The 18,848-nt window shown below is 43.7% G+C and overlaps 1 protein-coding gene across 3 annotated transcripts in view; it reads right to left on the bottom strand.

Annotated features, from left to right (window-relative positions):
- LOC106612098 (trichohyalin) overlaps positions 1 to 18,848 on the bottom strand; it is a 39,912-nt gene that overhangs the window by 11,997 nt on the left and 9,067 nt on the right. For all 3 annotated transcript variants that reach the window (XM_014212951.2, XM_014212950.2, XM_045724126.1), the window contains 6 exons: positions 12,561 to 12,689; positions 9,362 to 9,484; positions 8,951 to 9,086; positions 5,826 to 8,584; positions 5,321 to 5,616; positions 2,713 to 3,656 (listed from right to left, as the gene is read on the bottom strand). In XM_014212951.2, coding sequence (XP_014068426.2) covers positions 2,713 to 3,656; positions 5,321 to 5,616; positions 5,826 to 8,584; positions 8,951 to 9,086; positions 9,362 to 9,484; positions 12,561 to 12,689 — 4,387 coding nt within the window. The remainder of the gene's footprint in view (positions 1 to 2,712; positions 3,657 to 5,320; positions 5,617 to 5,825; positions 8,585 to 8,950; positions 9,087 to 9,361; positions 9,485 to 12,560; positions 12,690 to 18,848) is intronic.

The following is an 18,848-nucleotide window of genomic DNA, read 5'->3' on the forward strand; positions in this document are numbered from 1 at the left end:
AACAAAACGCGCCAACAAAACAGAGACTTTGGGACATAAAGAGGGACTTTATCGAACAAAACAAACATGTATTGTGTAACAGGGCCTCTTGTGACTGCAACCATATGAAGATCATCAAAGTGATTAATTTTATCGCTATTTCTGACTTTTGTAATTCCTTTACTTGGTTGTAAAATGTTTGTATGCTTTTGTAAGCGGGGCGCTGTCCTCAGATAATCACATGGTATGCTTTCGCTGTAAAGTCTTTTCGAAATCTGACACAGCGGCTGGATTAACAAGAAGTTAGTCTTTAAGCCTATGTATAACACTTGTATTTTTATGAATGTTTAATTTGACTATTTCTGTGTTTTTTATTTGGCGCTCTGCAATTTCACCGGATGTTGGCCAGGTGGGACGCTACCGTCCCACCTGCCCATAAGAAGATATCTCTTGACACAATGATGAAAATAATCATGGCCTTTAAACCTTCAAGCTGCATACTAACCTGTTGCACCTGCATTGCTTGCTGTTTGGGGTTTTAGGCTGGGTTTCTGTACAGCACTTTGAGATATCAGCTGATCTAAGAAGGGCTATATAAATACATTTGATTTGATTCATTGAAATGCATTCCAGGTAACTACCTCATGAAGAGCGTGCAAATTTGTCATCAAGGGAAAGGGTGGCTACTTTTATGAATCTCAAATGTAAAAATATATTTTGATTTGATTAACGTTTTTTTGGTTACTACATGATTCCAAATGTGATATTTCATAGTTTATGTCTTCACTATTATTCTACAATGTAGAAAATAGGAAAATAATAAGTAGGTGTGTCCAAACTTTTAACTGGTACTGTAAGTATTCAGACCCTTTATTCGGTACTTTGTTGAAGACTCCATGACTATTTCCACATTTTGTTACATTTCAGCCTTATTCTAAAATGGATACAATAAAAAAAATCCTGAACTATCTACACACAATAGCCCATAATGACAAAGCGAAAACAGGTTTAGACATTTTTGCAAATGTATTAAAAATAAAAAACAGAAACTTTATTTACACAAGTATTCAGACTCTTTACTATGAGACTCAAAATTCATCTCAGGTGCATCCTGTTTCCATTGATCATCCTTGAGATGTTTCTTCAACTTGATTGGAGTCAGCCTGTGGTAAATTCAATTGATTGGACATGATTTGGGAAGGCACACACCTGTCTATATAAGGTCCCACAGTTGACAGTGCATGTCAGAGCAAAAACCAACCCATAAGGTCGAAGGATTTGCCGTAGAGCTATGAGACAGGATGGTGTCGAGGCACAGATCTGGGGAAGGGTACCAAAACATTTCTGCAGCATTGAAGATCCCCAAGAACACAGTGGCCTCCATCATTCTTAAATGGAAGAAGTTGGGAACCATCAAGAATCTTCCTAGAGCTGGACGCCCAGCCAAACTGAGCAATCAGGAGAGAAGGGCCTTGGTCAGGGTGATGACCAAGAACCCATTGGTCACTCTGACAGAGCTCTGGAGTTACTCTGTGGAGATAGGAGAACCTTCCAGAAGCACAACCATCTCTGCAGCACTCCATCAATCAGGCCTTTATGGTAGAGTGACCAGACCTAAAGACTCTCAGACCATGAGAAACACGATTCTCTGGTCTGATGAAACCAAGATTGAACTCATTGGCCTGAATGCCAACCGGAGGAACATCTCTGCCAGGTCTGGAGGAAACCTGGCACCATCCCTACGGTGAAGCATGGTGGTGGCAGCATAATGCTGTGGGGATGTTTTCAGCGGCAGGGACTAGGAGACTAGTCAGGATTGAGGCAAAGATGAACTAGATCCTTGATGAAAACCTGCTCGAGAGCGCTCAGATCCTCAGACTGGGGTGAAGGTTCACCTTCCAACAGGACAAAAACCCTAAGCACACAGCCAAAATGCAGGAGTGGCTTTGGGACAAGTCTCTGAATGTCCTTGAGTGGCCCAGCCAGAGCCTGGACTTGAAACTGAACATCTCGGAAGAGACTTGAAAATAGCGGTGCAGTGACGCTCCTCATCCAACCTGACAGAGTTTGAGAGGATCTGCAGAGAAGAATGGGAGAAACTCGCCAAATACAGGTGTGATAAGCCTGTGGCGTACCCAAGAAGACTCGAGGCTGTAATCACTGCCAAAGGTGCTTCAACAAAGTACTGGGTCTGAATACTTATGTAAATGTAATATTTCCATTTGTAATTTTTTATAGATATGCGAAAATAAAATAAAACGTTATTTTGTCACTATGGGGTATTGTGTGTAGATTGATGAGGGTATTTTTTTTTAATCCATTTTAGAATAAGGCTGTAACGTAACAAAATGTGGAAAAAGTCAAGGGGTCTGAACACTTTCCGAAGGCACTGTATTTATACTCCGAACTCATTCTGATATTCCTGAATTTCTTTCTTTTAATTTCTTTGGATTTGTATGTATTGCTTTGTAATGTTATGTATTACTGCATTTGTTGGAGCTAGAAACATAAGCATGCAGGATTTCACAGTAGCATAACATCTGCAAAATATATGTAAACGATCAAAACATTTTTATTTGAATGATGAGATGATTGCAACAGTATTTTAGGATCATAAAAGACATTGGCTTTACCTCTGGCCAACAGTAACAACCCCCATTAGCTGTGACATTCAAACATAGCATCAGTCTATTGTGCCTTATTGTTTAAACACAACATCCCCTCTCTCCTCACCTTTCATGACCACCTCAGGCAGGCCGTAGGGTTCGTACTCCGTATCGTCGTACGCTGCAGACATCTGATACCGGTTACGACGGATACGCTCCGCCAGGCGGGCTGGGTCGGCTGGGATCGGGAATGAACCGGAAAACAACATCCTGTCCCCCTCTGCCTCCGACATCCAGACTGGTGACATAGGGGGAGATTCTGTGGGTACTTCATCCTCATCATTCTCCCCATCTTCTTCCTTCTCGGTCTGTGTGTATACCTGGTGTGTTTCTGGTGAAGTGGCTGGAGTAGAAGGCTGTGTCGGTGTCCAGACTCCTGTTGCTCCCCTCTCCTCTGTCTGAGAGCTGGTGCTCCTAACCTCTAACCTCTGAACCTTGGTCTCCACTATCGTTCTCTCAGTCTGCCACTCACCAGTGGTTGTGGTGGTGACTTTTCTACAGACCGAGCAGTGATTTTTATTTTCAACCCCAGTGGAGATTGGTTCCTCTTGATGGTGACTGGGATGGTTGGTTTCAGAGGACTGTGCTTCAGTGGATTGAGCCTCAGCGAGAGATAGAGTGGGGAACTCTCTGAGGTCATTTAGTTCTATGATGTCTAGATTGTGCCTTGAGACGATTTCTTTGGTCTGGGTCTCATCTGTTGCGCTGGGAGTGTTTGGATTGGTCTTGTTTTCTGGATCATCTTGGTTAGCGTGCTCTGTTGCCTTGGTCTGGGTCTCATCTGTTGCTCTGGGAGTGTTTGGATTGGTCTTGTTTTCTGGATCATCTTGGTTAGCGTGTTCTGTTGCCTTGGTCTGGAGCTCTGAGGTTTGGTAAACATCTTTGGTGACGTCTGCTTCTTCATCTCTATGTTCATTGGTCGGTTTTTCTGTCTCTTGGTGATATGTCGATTTGTTCTTTCTGGGTGAGTTTTGGATACTCTTTGGTTCAAGAGAATTGCAGTGCTGCAGTCTGGACCCCCCCAAAAAATGTAAAGAAGAAAAATGTACATTTCAAGATACCAACACATTGTAGATAAGATACGTACAAACACCCCATTGAAATACAGTGCATTCAGAAAGTATTCAGACCCCTTGACTTTTTCCGCATTTTGTTACATTACAGCCTTATTCTAAAATTGATTAAATCGTTTTTCCCCTCATCAGTCTACACACAATACCCCATAATGACAAAGCAAAATACATTTTTGCAAATGTATTGAAAATAAAGAACGTAAATATTACATTTACATAAGTATTCAGTATTTTACATTAAGTATTCAGTACTTTGTTGAAAAGGGAAAGGGGGATACCTAGTCAGTTGTCCAACAATGTATTCAACTGAAATGTGTCTTCCGCATTTAACCCACCCCTCTGAATCAGAGAGGTGTGGGGGGCTGCCTTAATCGACATCCATGTCTTCGAGGCCTGGTGAACAGTGGGTTAACTGCCTTGCTCAGGGGCAGAAAGACAGATTTTTACCTTGTCAGCTCAAGGATTCAATCCAGCAACCTTCCGGTTACTGGCCCAACGCTCTAACCACTAGGATACCTGCCGCCGCACCTTTGGTAGCAATTACAGCCAAGTCTTCTTGGGTATGACGCTACAGGAAGAGTCTTGGTGGTTCCAAACTTCTTCCATTTAAGAATGATTTACATTTACATTTAAGTCATTTAGCAGACGCTCTTATCCAGAGCGACTTACAAATTGGTGCATTCACCTTATGATATCCAGTGGAACAACCACTTTACAATAGTGCATCTAAATCTTTTAAGGGGGGGGTTAGAAGGATTACTTTATCCTATCCTAGGTATTCCTTAAAGAGGTGGGGTTTCAGGTGTCTCCGGAAGGTGGTGATTGACTCCGCTGTCCTGGCGTCATGAGGGAGCTTGTTCCACCATTGGGGTGCCAGAGCAGCGAACAGTTTTGACTGGGCTGAGCGGGAACTGTGCTTCCTCAGAGGTAGGGGGGCCAGCAGGCCAGAGGTGGATGAACGCAGTGCCCTTGTTTGGGTGTAGGGCCTGATCAGAGCCTGAAGGTATGGAGGTGCCGTTCCCTTCACAGCTGAAGGCCACTGTGTTCTTGGGGACCTTCAATGCTGAAGAAATGTTTGGTACCCTTCCCCAGATCTGTGCCTCGACACAATCCTGTCTCTGAGGACAATTTCTTCAACCTCATGGCTTGGTTTCTGCTCTGACATGCACTGTCATCTGTGGGACCTTATGCAGACAGTTGTGTGCCTTTCCAAATCATGTCCAATCATTTGAGTTTACCACAGGTGGACTCCAATCAAGTTGTAGAAACATTAAGGATGATCAATGGAAACAGGATGCACTTGAACTCAATTTCAAGTCTCATAAACTTATGTAAATAAGACATGTTTTTAATTTTTTATACAGTTGCAAAAACTTCTAAAAACCTGTTGACTTTTATTACAATACCCCATATTGTGTTTAGATTAATGAGGACTTTTTAATTTAATTAATTTTAGAACAAGGCTGTAACGTAACAAAATGTGGAAAAAGTTAAGGTGTCTGAATACTTTCCGAATGCACTGTTTATATTTTATATATAAGCAGTATAAGAAAAGCATTATTGTCACCACATGTTTCCTACAAGTGCTAAATGTACCATTACCTTGAGACCAGGGTCCTCCCATAGAGTCTATTGAAGGTGCAGGAGAGAAGCAGCTCATCCTCCCTGATGACAGTCACGGTGTTGTGTCCAGGGCTGAGGGGAGCAGTGTTGTGTCCAGGGCTGAGGGGAGCAGTGTTGTGTCCAGGGCTGAGGGGAGCAGGGCTGTGGGTAGCAGCGATGGGGTCCTCTGGGTCCAGACAGGGGGTCTGGGCCATCAGCCTCCACACTGCCAGGTCCTCAGCCTGTCTCTGGTTCTCCTCAGAGAGAGACTGCAGTTCAGCCTGCAGCGCCACCACCTGGACAGGAGGAGAGAGAGCGAGAGAGAGACAATAACGTTCACGATTTATTCAAAATACATCTATTCAAAGGAGCTAGCTTGAATAAAGCCTTCTATAGTAGGGTTTGTGGACAACCACATGCTTAAGATATTGGGGGAAATTGTTCAAGTATTTTTGGTAACTTTGATAACTACGTTCACAGAACAATTTAGAGTATAGAAACCAACCTGCTTCTCTAGGCAGGTGATCTGGAATGGAGCCAGTGGAGTAGTGTCTAGTAGAGTCTCATATCCAGCTCCTCTCTCCCTCTCTACTCCCCCGCTCCTGTCACCCCTAGCTCCTCTCTCCCTCTCTCCTTCAGACTCTACTTCCCCTCTCTCCTCGTCTTTGGGTTTCCCTCCATCCTGCAGTGTGGCCTCCCATCCTGAGGTGATGATGTCACTGATTTGCTCTAGCTCTCCAGAGGTGGAGATAACTTCCTGTCCTCTCTGGTTCTTTCTTTTCCTTCTCTTTGCTCTTCTTTCAGCCTGGTATTCACAGGTGGCTGGTAGTGTTGTGTTACTGACAAAACTCATTTCTCTGTCTGTGGTTGCCACATCTTGAAGTTTGAGTTTCAGTTGTTCGTTCTGCTGTTTTAGAGACCGCAGCTCTTCAGCCAGACTCTCTTCTCGACCCTGTCCATTGGTGTACTGTTTGTTGGTAGGACCAGAAGCTTTCTCCAGCTCTACAGTAAGAAGTGTATTCTCAGTCCTGGTTAGACTCGGGTCTCTCTGGGATAGCTGGAACTCTTCAGTAGCTCTCCTGAAGGCAGGGCTGTCCATGGCGTGTCCGTCACTACGGACGTGTTGCTGTTGGAGCCCAGAACCCTCAGGATGTCCCATCTGCTCCTCAGAACGTGTGACAGTTAAATGGTCCGATTTGAATTTCTCTGTGTTTTCAACTGTCTCTTCACTCCTGCTTGGCTGAGCAGAAGCCTTAGAATCCACCATCTTCGCTGCCTCATTTTCAACAGGATGGTTGCTCAGAGTGGAAGTGCTGTCTATTACATAATACAATTCTGTAACACAATTTTTCTGTGGAGTTGGCAGCTGACCTCCCTCATCAGAAAGTGCAGAGGAAGCCTGGGTAGTGTTCAGTGGTTTTGTTATGTCTGTACTCTCTTCTATCCCAGAGGCAGACTCATTCTGAGTGATCTGATGTACATCTGTGTAATGGTCAGCCTGCTGAGGGGTTATAGTGACCCTACTTTCCTTGATTTCCTCCTTCTGTCTCTCTTCCTCCCGTCTCCCCTTCTCCTCTCTGAGCGTGGCCAGTTCATCTCTACAGCGCTGCAGTTCCTGTCCCTGCCCCAGCAGCTCCTGGATGTGTCTACTCTGGTGGTCGAAGGCCAGGGTCAGCTGCTGGGTCTGCCTGGTTACCTGGCTCTGTCGAGCCACCAGCTTGGCCTGGGTCTGTCTGGCTCGACCAGCCTCATTGGCGCTCTCCCCACACAGATGCTCCACCTCTTGGGCTAGCTCTGAGGCAGAGAGGCCTCCACTCTGGAGCTCCATGGTGGTTTCAGCCTGGTCTGAGGGAGATACCCCTTTCTCAGCTTCCACAGTGGTTTCACCCAGCTCAGAGGCAGACACACCCCTCTGGGCCTCCACAATGGTCTCTCCCTCACCAATAGGTCTGGAGAGATCTGGAGCTTTGGTCAGAGTTCCGTCCTCCTGGATCAGATCAGCTGTTGTTTCTGTTGCCTGGGAGACAACAGTGTTCTGTGGGTTGGTATTCTCACACAGGAGGTGGTGCTGATCTGGAGATGGCAGTAGCTTGTAGTCAGGGACAACAGTGTTGTTGTTGGAGTTAGAGGTGATGTCATGGTGCAGGGTGAGATATGTCAGAGGGGTGTTTTTATCTACCATGTTCTTCACTTCAAGACGTCCACAGTTCTTCAGTTCCTTCAACTCTTCCTGGAGCTCTTCCAGCTTGACAGTCAGGTCAATCGTTCCTTCTATCCCTTTGTTTTTCAATCTCTTCCTCTCCTCCTTTTCACTTTCTCGCTCCTCCCGTTCTCTCAAGAGCTCTGTCTTCAACTCAGCCAGCTTCTTTTTTAGCTGGAGGTTCAGCAGCATGCTTTCAGACTCCCTGTCCCCTCTCTCCCTCTCTTTCCTTTCCTCCTTCTCTCTCTCCCCCCTCTCCCTGTCCTCTCCATCTCTCCTGACCTTTATCTCAAGTTCAGTCAGTGCCTCCTTCAACCTCCCTGTCTCTGCCCTCTCCTCTAACTCCCTCCTCCTCTCCTCCTTCTCTCTGGAGGTCTCAGCCTGGGAGGCAGGTTTGTGGCTGTGTTGCTTGAGCCTGGTCCTGGCCTCGGCCGCCGCTCTGCGCTGGGTCTCCAGATCCTCCAGTCTCCTTTGTAACTCATCCTTAACGTCCTGCAGCTCTGAACGCAGCTCTTGGTTCTCCCTCTGTAGGTCTCCCTCAGCCCCGGTGGTCTGGGCTCTGGGTTTGGAGTGGCTGGACAGGGTCTCGCTCTCGTAGTCTGTGTCGGAGCTAGCGGAGCTGCTGAGGTGGGGACTGTGGTCTGGGTCAGAAAGAGAGCTCTGTGTGCTGAGTGAGGTTTTGTCCTTGGTGGAAGCATCCTTCCCAGGGATGCAGCCATCCACTACCGACTCTACCTCGTCTTGTCTCTCATTCTCTCGTTTCCTCTCCTCACCTTTCCCCCTTTCTCCTGCCCTCTTTGTTTTGTCAGAGTCTGTGGAGCCAAATGGAGTGATGTGCTCTGAGTCGATGCCCTCGCCAGGCTCTCGCTCTGTGGGGTACTTTGCTCTCTGTCCCTCGTTCCCTCTCTCCTCCCTCGCTTGCTCCCCTCTAGCAGGTCTGTTGGTCTGAGCCGAGGGTGTGGTGTGGCCATGTCGTATTTGTGAGACCGGGGAAAAGCTCTGTCCGGCAGGGCTAAACGGGACTGGAGCCATTGGAGCAGCAATGGGTTGGACCGTCTTCTGGTCTGGAAAGAGGAATAGGGAAACAAACACGAGAAAGAAGAAATGATCAATCAAATGACTTATTATCATTCAAACTGCCATGTTAATTAAAAAAAAAATCATCATTTGGATAATCAACCAAATATCTGGGTGTAATACCGCTGAAGGTCAACAGGTGGCAGCAGTAACAAGAATAACAGCTTGTGCAGCTCAAAGGAAATGAGTGACAACAGTTTGGTGTAGGAATGATGTCACTCTTTTGTTAAGTCAAACACGTCCTGTTCAAATTTCCTAACATTGAACAGACAACAGCAGTGTCTATCGTCTCTAGTCATAAAGGATAAACAACCCATTATCAACAACAGCCCTCTTTCCTCCCTCCTCCTCACCTTCTAGTTCTTTGATGCGTCTGAGGGCCTCTGCCAGCTCCTCAGCCAGCTTCTTCACCTCCTCCTCCAGTCCTCTCTCTCTCCTCCTGTTCTGCTCCAGTGTTACATTCAGCCCCTCCCTCTCACACAGTGACTCCTATAGGACAGCAACAGGAGAGAAACAGCACATATTCACATGCATGAAGTCAATAACTATGTAATAACTATGCAATATCAACTATATAAACAACTTTTAATAACCAACCTATTCTTTATATAACAGCAGACTATTCTATAGCAATAACCTATGGACTAAATGATTCAGTGACTTCATAATGCGGCCACAGCATAGTTCATGCATAATAGATTGACATGTCCAGACCAAGGACACAAGAGTCTGTCCGCCTGTAGTTCATAATTGTATGTGTATACCGTTAGTTTGGTTTGTGTTTGGGCCTCTTTCTTCTGGCTCTCCTTCAGTTCCCCCTCAGTCCATTTGACTTTCTCTTTCAAAGCGTCTATATCCCTCTCCAACGCCTGCTTCTGAAGGGTCACCTGGGAGAGAGACAGGAATATTACTCCATAATGGAGGAAAGAAGTACTCACTAAGGAAAAGGTGGGGACCGGGGAGGACTATGAGAAGATTGCATATAAAAGGAAGAAGAAAAATGGACTCTTGAGAAAAATGAAGGGTGGGAGGAGAGTAGACACGGGAAAGCTAGCCACAGGGAAGGAAACAAACAGGGTCTCTATCTCCCTCTCTATCTAAAGGACGGGTCCTGTCGTAAACAACACATCTCCTGAAAACATCTGTCTGATGAATCAACAGCCACACCACATGCAGTTAGCTACACAGCAGAGACAGATGGGGAAACTATCAAACCCATCAGATATTAAACATGATCAAATCTTTTTTTGCTTACATGAGATAACACATTCAAACATTTGGATACACTTCCATGCCATGGATAAAAACAACAGATGAATAACCCTACAAATTGATCAACCAATTTGAGGTTAATCAATTTGTGCAATGTCATTGTTGTTGCATGCACTGGTCTTAAAGCAACTGTTCCCTGTTTATCTCCATGCTGTGAACACAAAGCCCTGAAGTCACAGACGTTCCAGCTTGGTACGTTTAACTCTCAAAGAGGCCACTTTAAAAGCAACGTGAGAGCATATTAAAAAGCTTATCAGTAATTAAACATGATGTCAATCTGATTTAAGGCAGCTAGCAAAACCATATGTACTGTAGCTCTATTGTGTTCAGTGTCTATAAGGGGAATAGGGTGCCATTTGGGATGAAACCAATGAATGCCTTATCAGATTGAACTAGATTAGATACAGTGCATTTGGAAAGTATTCAGACCCCTTGATATTTCCCCCAATTTTTTTTTTTAACTTTACAGCCTTATTCTAAAATGGATTACATTGTTTTTTCCCCTCATCAATCTACACACAATACCCAATAATGACAACGTAAAAACATTTTTTATTTTAATTTTAAATTGGAGCAAATATATTAAAGAGAAAAAAACTGAAATATCACATTTACATAAGCATTCAGACCCTTTACTCAGTACTTTGTTGAAGCACCTTTGGCTGCTTCAAGTCTTGTTGGGTATGACGCAAAAAGTTTGGCACACCTGTATTTGGGGAGTTTCTCCCATTCTTATATGCAGATCCTCTCAAGCTCTGTCAGGTTGGTTGGGGAGCGTCGCTGCACAGCTATTTTCAGGTCTCTCCAGAGATGTTCGATCGGGTTCAAGTCCGGGCTCTGGCTGGGCCACTCATGGTCATTCAGAGACTTGTCTCGAAGCCACTCCTGCATTGTCTTGGCTGTGTGCTTAGGGTCGTTGTTCTGTTGGAAGGTGAACCTTCGCAACAGTCGGAGGTCCTGATTGCTCTGGAGCAGGTTTTCATCAAGGATCTCTCTGTACTTTGCTCCGTTCATCTTTCCCTCGATCCTGACTAGTCTCCCAGTCTCTGACGTTGAAAAACATCCCCACAGCATGATGCTGCCACCATGCTTCACCGTAGGGATGGTGCCAGGTTTCCTCCAGACGTGATGCTTAGCATTCACGCCAAAGAGTTCCATCTGACCAGAGAATCTTGTTTCTCGTGGTCAGAGTTCTTTGGGTACCTTTTGGTAAACTGCAAGCTGGCTGTCATGTGCCTTTTACTGAGGAGTGGCTTCTGTCTGGCCACTCTACTATAGAGGCCTGATTGGTGGAGTGCTGCAGAGATAGTTGTCCTTCTGGAAGGTTCTCCCATCTCTACAGAGGAACTGGAGCTCTGTCAGAGTGACCATCGGGTTCTTGGTCACCTCCCTGACCAAGGCCCTTCTCCCCCGATTGCTCAGTGCTGGGCGGCCAGCTCTAGGAAGAGTCTTGGTGGTTCTAAACTTCTTCCATTTTAAGAAAGATGGAGACCACTGTGTTCTTGGAGAACTTCAATGCAACAGAAATGTTTTGGTACCCTTCCCCAGATCTGTGCCTCGACACAATCCTGTCTCGGAGCTCTACGGACAATTCCTTCAACCTCATGGCTTGGTCTTTGCTCTAACATGCACTGTCAACTGTGGGACCTAATATAGACAGGTGTGTGCGCTGCACAGCTAAATCATGTCCAATCAATTGATTTTACTACTGGTGCACTCCAATCAAGTTGTAGAAACATCTCAAGGATGATCAATGGAAACAGGATGCACCTGAGCTCAATTTTGAGTCTCATAGCAAAGGGTCTGAATACTTAAGGTATTTCTGTTTTTTATAAATTGGCAAACATTTCTAAAAACCTGTTTGTTTTCACTTTGTCATTATGCGGTATTGTGTGTAGACTGATGAAGACTTTATTTAATCCATTTTAGAATAAGGCTGTATCGTAACAAAATGGGGAAAAGAGGAAGGGGTCTGAATACTTTCTGAATGCACTGTATATTACTGAGGTCAGGCCTGTGGTTGATTCACTAGATTGTGGTGACTGACTGGAGGAACTGGAAGTGATTCATTGTTTATCATTCATGAACTAGTGCTTGAAAAGCTAGACATGTGTAGAGGTGGGGATGGGAAATATTCTCAGTAAGTATTAAGTAGCACCTGTGAGCCTGGAATAACCAAGCATCTCTTTTAGTGTAATGTATAGCCATTTCTAAAATGCACACCAAAAACATCACACCATTCCTTAACCTTCATGCACCTCCACATGCTCTTCCAGCCTCTAGTGTAAATACCCCTCATGCCTCCACCTGCTCCCACCACCACTCCTTGGATGACAAGGAGGACTATGTCAAGATGAGTTATGTTTCTCAGATGACAACAGCAGATCAAGTCAAAAGGTTCTGAACACAGTCACACCAGTATTACCTTCCCTGTTCAACACTCCACTGGGACAAACCAAGAGGGGAGGAAAAGAAACAGAGAGTGAGACGGAAAGCAAGAAAGAAAACATGCTAGGGCAAGAAAGAGAGAGAGGAGTGACATTGGTTAATTGACCTTGAGAGCAGCACATAGCTGAACTCCCTTCTGAGAAAGAAAACAAGAGGCAAGAAAGTAGAACAAATAGTTCAGACAAGACATTTTGAAGCCCAGAGATATGAAAACAGTGAAGTAGAGAAAATGTGTGTGTGTACCTTCTCAGACTGGGCCTGTAGTGTGTTGTGTAGTATTCTGGTCTGCTGGACCTCCTGGTTCAGTTTGTTAACATCCAGCTGGTGCCGTTTCTCCGCAGACTGACACTCTTTCTGCAGATCCAACAAGTCCTGCAATACAACCAGCATCATATGCAGTAGCGGTTCTAGACCATTTCAACTGAGGGGGCCAAGCTGGGGCCAGTTGTACTGTTAGAGGGGCCAGTTACATTAGATGTTGTTGTCATATCGTTTTCTTCACTGCATTGCAGGCATTAGCAGGCAAAAGACCATGTTCATAATCGTCATTGTTGCCACTGTCTAGTGGAACCGCTAGTGATCATATGTAGAGGAGACAGACACAATCCCCATCTCAGTGGGGGGGGGGTCTTCCTGGGGGGCATACACTGAGTGTACAAAAGATTAAGAAAACCTGCTCTTTCCATGACATAGACTGACCAGGTGAACCCAGAAGAAAGCTATGATCCCTTATTGATGTCACTTGTTAAATCCACTTCAAATCAGTGTAGCGGCAGGGTAGCCTAGTGCTTAGAGCGTTGGGCAAGTATGCAAGTTCGAATCCCCTAGCTGACAAGGTACAAATCTGTCAGTTAACCCACTGTTCCTAGGCCGTCATTGAAAATAAGAATTTGTTCTGAACTGATTTGCCTAGTTAAATAATGGTAAACAAAAATATATATTATGGGGAGGAGACAGGTTAAAGAAGGATTTTTAGCGGCCTCCCGAGTGACACAAAGGTCTAAGGCAGCGTTTCTTAAAGTATGGGTCGCGACCGGCGGGTTTGCGGCGTAAGTGTATAATTATTTCATGAATTACTGGAATGTATTTGGCCAAGTCCAACTGCGCTCTCGGTTCAGTAGGCTCTCTGCTTAGCAGCGGTCTCTGCTCAGTTTAGCATGCGCGAGAGGTAGAGGTAGATGCCCGTGTGCTTCGCGGTTTACCGGACCTTTTTTCTGCAGTTTTCTTGAAGATCACTCCGCGACCCACACGCTGCAGCGCTGTCGTTCAAGCCACTGACCTGTCATTCCCACTCGCCATCACTCACCGCTGTCATGTCTAGCCACAAGTTCTGACTGAGCTCAATCGTCATGAAACGCAAATACAGTGATTACTTTTTGTCTCTTTCATACAAACTTTGAGAAATAACGAGGAGCGCCCACAATGTGTTTTGTGTGGGGAAGTGCTTAGTAATGAGTCTCTTAAAACGAACAAATGAAGAATACGACACGTCCTGACCAAACATCCAGGCACAACGTGACGGTATACCCAGGGAGTTATTTCAGAACAGGGCAGAATGCTTCAGGAAACTGCTTCGTAAGTGGAAAAGTCAGTCAACTAGCAAGGAATTGTTGTCATTTTATAACAGGTGATGATAAGCAGAAATAAGGGAGTACTATCTCTCATAGTAGTAGATGTGAGTTTCTCTTTCAAACAATCACCTGGCCTTGTAAATTTACACAGCTAATGGATAACGTTAGCCAAAGCAAGGTAACTAGCTACTGATAGTGCAACCCTAAGAAACAGTACAGATGAAGATGAAAAATTAATCAGGCCTACTGTACATCTTACTGTAGAAATTGTTGAAAACCATTCTAGGTTGAAACTGTTGCTGTTAAAATACAAGTAATCATTTTTATTCTGAACTGGAATAAACTGATTGAAGCAAGATGCTTTTTGAGGCAAAAAGTTCTGGGTTGCTCATCTGCAGCAGGAAGCTGTCTTCTGCCTGACTGAGAAAGCAGTAGATGTTCTGATCCAGTTTGGCACCACATACCTATACAAGTCAGGGTTCTCAAGTACAGAAACAGTGTCAATGCTGAGCATGACCTGTGTTGCACTGTCAAAAACTGAGCCCAGAATAGACATGCTTGTTGAAAACTTCAACCAGCCACACACCTCTCATTAGGACTGTGTGTATGTGTGTGTTCTCTGGTCTACATCTGTGTGATGTGATCAATCAGTTTATTCCAGTTCAGAATAAAACATGTATTTTAACAGCAACAGTTCCAACCTAGACTTTCTATCAACAATAATTTATACAGTAAGATGTACAGTAGGACTGAATTTATCTGTACTGTTACTTAGTGTTGCATGATCAAAAAGCCTCTGTGTGTGTTCTGTTATACATCTGTGTGATGTGATCAATCTGTTTATTCCAGTTCAGAATTAAATTATTTATTGTATTTTAACAGCAACAGTTCCAACCTATACAGGTATGTAAAAGTGTTTTTAAATGGGGAAAAATAAACATTAAAAGATATTTATGGGTATTTCATTGTTATTTGTTTGTCTGTATTGCATTTTCTTTAGGCATAAAGGCAATGAAATGTATCGATATTTTCGTATAGATGCATATTTTCCTAAGCTTGGCTACCAGGAAAACAGAATTTCTAATTTGGGTTGCAGGCTGAAAAAGTTTAAGAACCCCTGGTCTAAGGCACTGCATCGCATTTAGACTTAGGGTTGCCGCCCGTTTGATAAAATACGGAACGGTTCCGTATTTCACTGAAAGAATAAACGTTTTGTTTTCGAAACGATAGTTTCCGGATTTGACAATATTAATGACCAAAGGCTCGTATTTCTGTGTGTTTATTATATTATAATTAAGTCTATGATTTGATATTTGATAGAGCAGTCTGACTGAGCGGTGGTAGGCAGCAGCAGGCTCGTAAGCATTCATTCAAACAGCACTTTCCTGCATTTGCCAGCAGCTCTTCGCAATGCTTGAAGCATAGCACTGTTTATGACTTCAAGCCTATCAACTCCCGAGATTAGGCTGGCAATTCTATAGTGCCTATAAGAACATTCAATAGTCAAAGGTATATGAAATACAAATGGTATAGAGAGAAATAGTCCTATAAATTCATATAGTAACTACAACTTAAAACTGGGAATATTGAAGACTCATGTTAAAAGGAACCACCAGCTTTCATATGTTCTCATGTTCTGAGCAAGGAACTTAAACGTTAGCTTTTTTTACATGGCACATATTGCACTTTTACTTTCTTCTACAACACTCTGTTTTTGCATTATTTAAACCAAATTGAACATGTTTCATTATTTATTTGAGACTACATTTATTTTATGTATTATATTAAGTTAAAATAAAAAAAGTGTTCATTCAGTATTGTTGTAATTGTCATTATTACAAATATATACATAAAAAAAGAAGTTTTTTTAAATTATTAAAGTCGGCCGATTAATCGGTATCGGCTTTTTTGGCCCTCCAATAATCGGTAACGGTATTGGCGTTGAAAAATCATAATCGGTCGACCTCTAGTTTCTTCCGATTGTGGCTTCTGGGTTAAGCGGGCTGGTGTTAAGGAGCACAGTTTGGCGGGTCATGTTTCATTGGGGAGTTGCAGCAATGAGACAAGATCGTAATTGGATATGACGAAATTGGGGAGAAAAAGAGGTACATTTTTTAAATAATCATTTTTAGATTTTTAAGCCTTGAGACAACAGACAAGGATTGTGTATATGTGCCATCCAGAGCATAATTGGCAAGACAAAATATTTAAGTGCCTTTTAACGGGGTATGTTAGTAGGTGTCAGGCGCACCGGTTTGTGTCAAGAACTGCAACACTGCAGGGTTTCACAATCAACAATTTCCCGTGTGTATCGAGAACAGTCCACCACCCAAAGGCTACCCAGACTATTTACACCGCTGCTACTCTCTGTTGTTATCATCTATGCATAGTCACTTTAATAACTCTACTTACATGTACATATTACCTCAACTAACCAGTGCCCCCGCACATTGGCTCTGTACCGGTACCCCCTGTATAGTTTCGCTATTGTTATTTTACTGCTGCTCTTTAATTACTTGTTACTTTTATTTCTTATTCTTATCCGTATTTTTTAAAACTGCATTGTTGGTTAGGGGCTTGGGAGTAAGCATTTCACTGTAAGGTCTACACTTGTTGTATTCGGCGCATGTGACTAATAAAATTTGATTTGATTTTGACATCCAGCCAACTTGATACAACAGTGGGAAGCACTGGAGTCAACATGTGCCAGCATCCCTGAAGAACGCTTTTAACTCCTTGAAAAGTCCATTCCCCGACAAACTGAAGCTGTTCTGAGGGCAAAAGGGGGAGGGGGTGCAACTCAATATATTAGGAAGGTAATCTTAATGTCTTGTACACTCAGTGTACATTTATACATCTACATTATAAATGATTAATGTATTACATTTTTTTGCGATTTAGCAGATAATGCATATATGGGAAACACTGCGATCTGAGTACCAAATGGCACCCTACTCCCTACATAGTGCACTAACCTATGGGCCCTAGTCAAAAGCAGTGTACTATATAGAGAACGGAGTGCAGGTGCATCAAGTCTGGGACCAAAAGGCTCCTGAACAGTTCATCAAATGGCTACCCAGACTATTTACATTGACCCCCTTTATTTTATCATTCTGTTAGAGAGCATTTCTCCTTTGCCAAGATAATCCATCCAACTGACAGATATGGCATATCAAAAAGCATGATCACTACACAGATGCATCTTGTGCTGGGGACAATCAAAGGCCACTTTAAAATGTGTTTTGTCACACAACACAATGCTACAGATGTCTCAAGTTTTGAGGGAGCGTGCAATTGGCATGCTGACTGGAGGAATGTCCACCTAGAGCTGTTGGCAGAGAATTGAATGTTAATTTCTCTACCATAAGTCGCTTCCAACGTCGTTTTAGAGAATTTGGCAGAAGTAACAGATTTCAGTGGGCAAATGCTTACCTTCGATGGCCAGGGGCACACTGGAGAAGTGTGTACTTCACGCATGAAACCCGGTTTCAACTGTACCGGGCAGATGGCAGGTGTGTATGGCGTTGTGTGGGCGAGTGGTTTGCTGATATCAACGTTGTGAACAGAGTGCCCCATGGTGGTGGGGTTATGGATTGGGCAGGCATAAGCTATGGACAATTAACATTTTTATCGATGGCAATTTGAATCCCCCGAGGTACCGTGATGAGATCCTGAGGCCTGTTGTTGTCCCATTCATCCTCCGCCATCACCTCATCTTTCAGCGTGATAATGCATGGCCCCATGTTGCAAGGATCTGTACACAATTCCAGGAAGCTGAAAATGTCACAGTTCTTGCATGGCCTGCATTCTCAGACATGTCACCGATTGAGCATGTTTGGGATGCTTTGGATTGATGTGTACGACAGCGTGTTCCAGTTCCCGCCAATATCCAGAAACTTCACAAGGCCATTGAAGAGGAGTGGAACAACATTCCACAGGCCACAATCAACAGCCTGATCAACTCTATGCGAAGGAGATGTGCTGTGCTGCATGAGGCAAATGGTGGTCACACCAGATACTGACTGGTTTTCTGATCCACGCCCCTAACTTTTTTTTTTAAAGGTATCCGTGACCAATAAGATGCATATCTGTATTCCCAGTCATGTGAAATCCATAGATTAGGGCCTAATGAATTTAAATTGACCGATTTCCTTATATGAACTGTAACTCAGTAAAACCTTTTAGATTGTTGCATGTTGCCTTGTTCAGTGTACATACTGTATTTCCTCAACTACCCCGTACCGCTGCACATCGACTCAGTATTGGTACTCCTTGTATATAGCCTCGTTATTGTTATTTATTTTGTGTTACTATTTACAGTGCATTCGGAAAGTATTTAGACCCCTTGACTTTCTTCACATGTTACGTTACAGCCTAATTCTAAAATTTATTAAATAGTTTTTTCCCCCTCAATCTACACACAATACCCCATAATGACGAAGCAAAAACAGGTTTTTGGAATTTTAGCAAAAGTATAAAAAAAAAAAATATATATATATATATATATATATATATATATATATATATGAAATATCACATTTAAACAAGTATTCAGACCCTTTACTCAGTCCTTTGTTGAAGCACCTTTGGCAGCATTTACAGCCTCAAGTCTTTTGGGTATGACGCTACAAGCTTGGCACACCTGTATTTGAGGAGTTTCTCCCATTCTTCTCTGCAGATCCTCAGAAGCTCTGTCAGGTTGGATGGGGAGTGTAGCTGCAGAGTTATTTTCAGGTCTCTCCAGAGATGTTCAATTGGGTTCAAATCTGGGCTCTGGCTGGGCTACTCAAGGACATTCTGTTCATCTTTCCCTCGATCCTGACTAGTCTCCCAGTCCCTGCCACTGAAAAACATCCCCACATCATGATGCTGCCACCACTATGCTTCAGCGTAGGGATGGTGTCCGGTTTGCTCCAGAGATGACACTTGGCATTCAGGCCAAATGGTTCAATCTTGGTTT

This window comes from Salmo salar, chromosome ssa09 (genome assembly GCF_905237065.1).
Source record: "Salmo salar chromosome ssa09, Ssal_v3.1, whole genome shotgun sequence".
Lineage (NCBI taxonomy): Eukaryota > Metazoa > Chordata > Actinopteri > Salmoniformes > Salmonidae > Salmo > Salmo salar.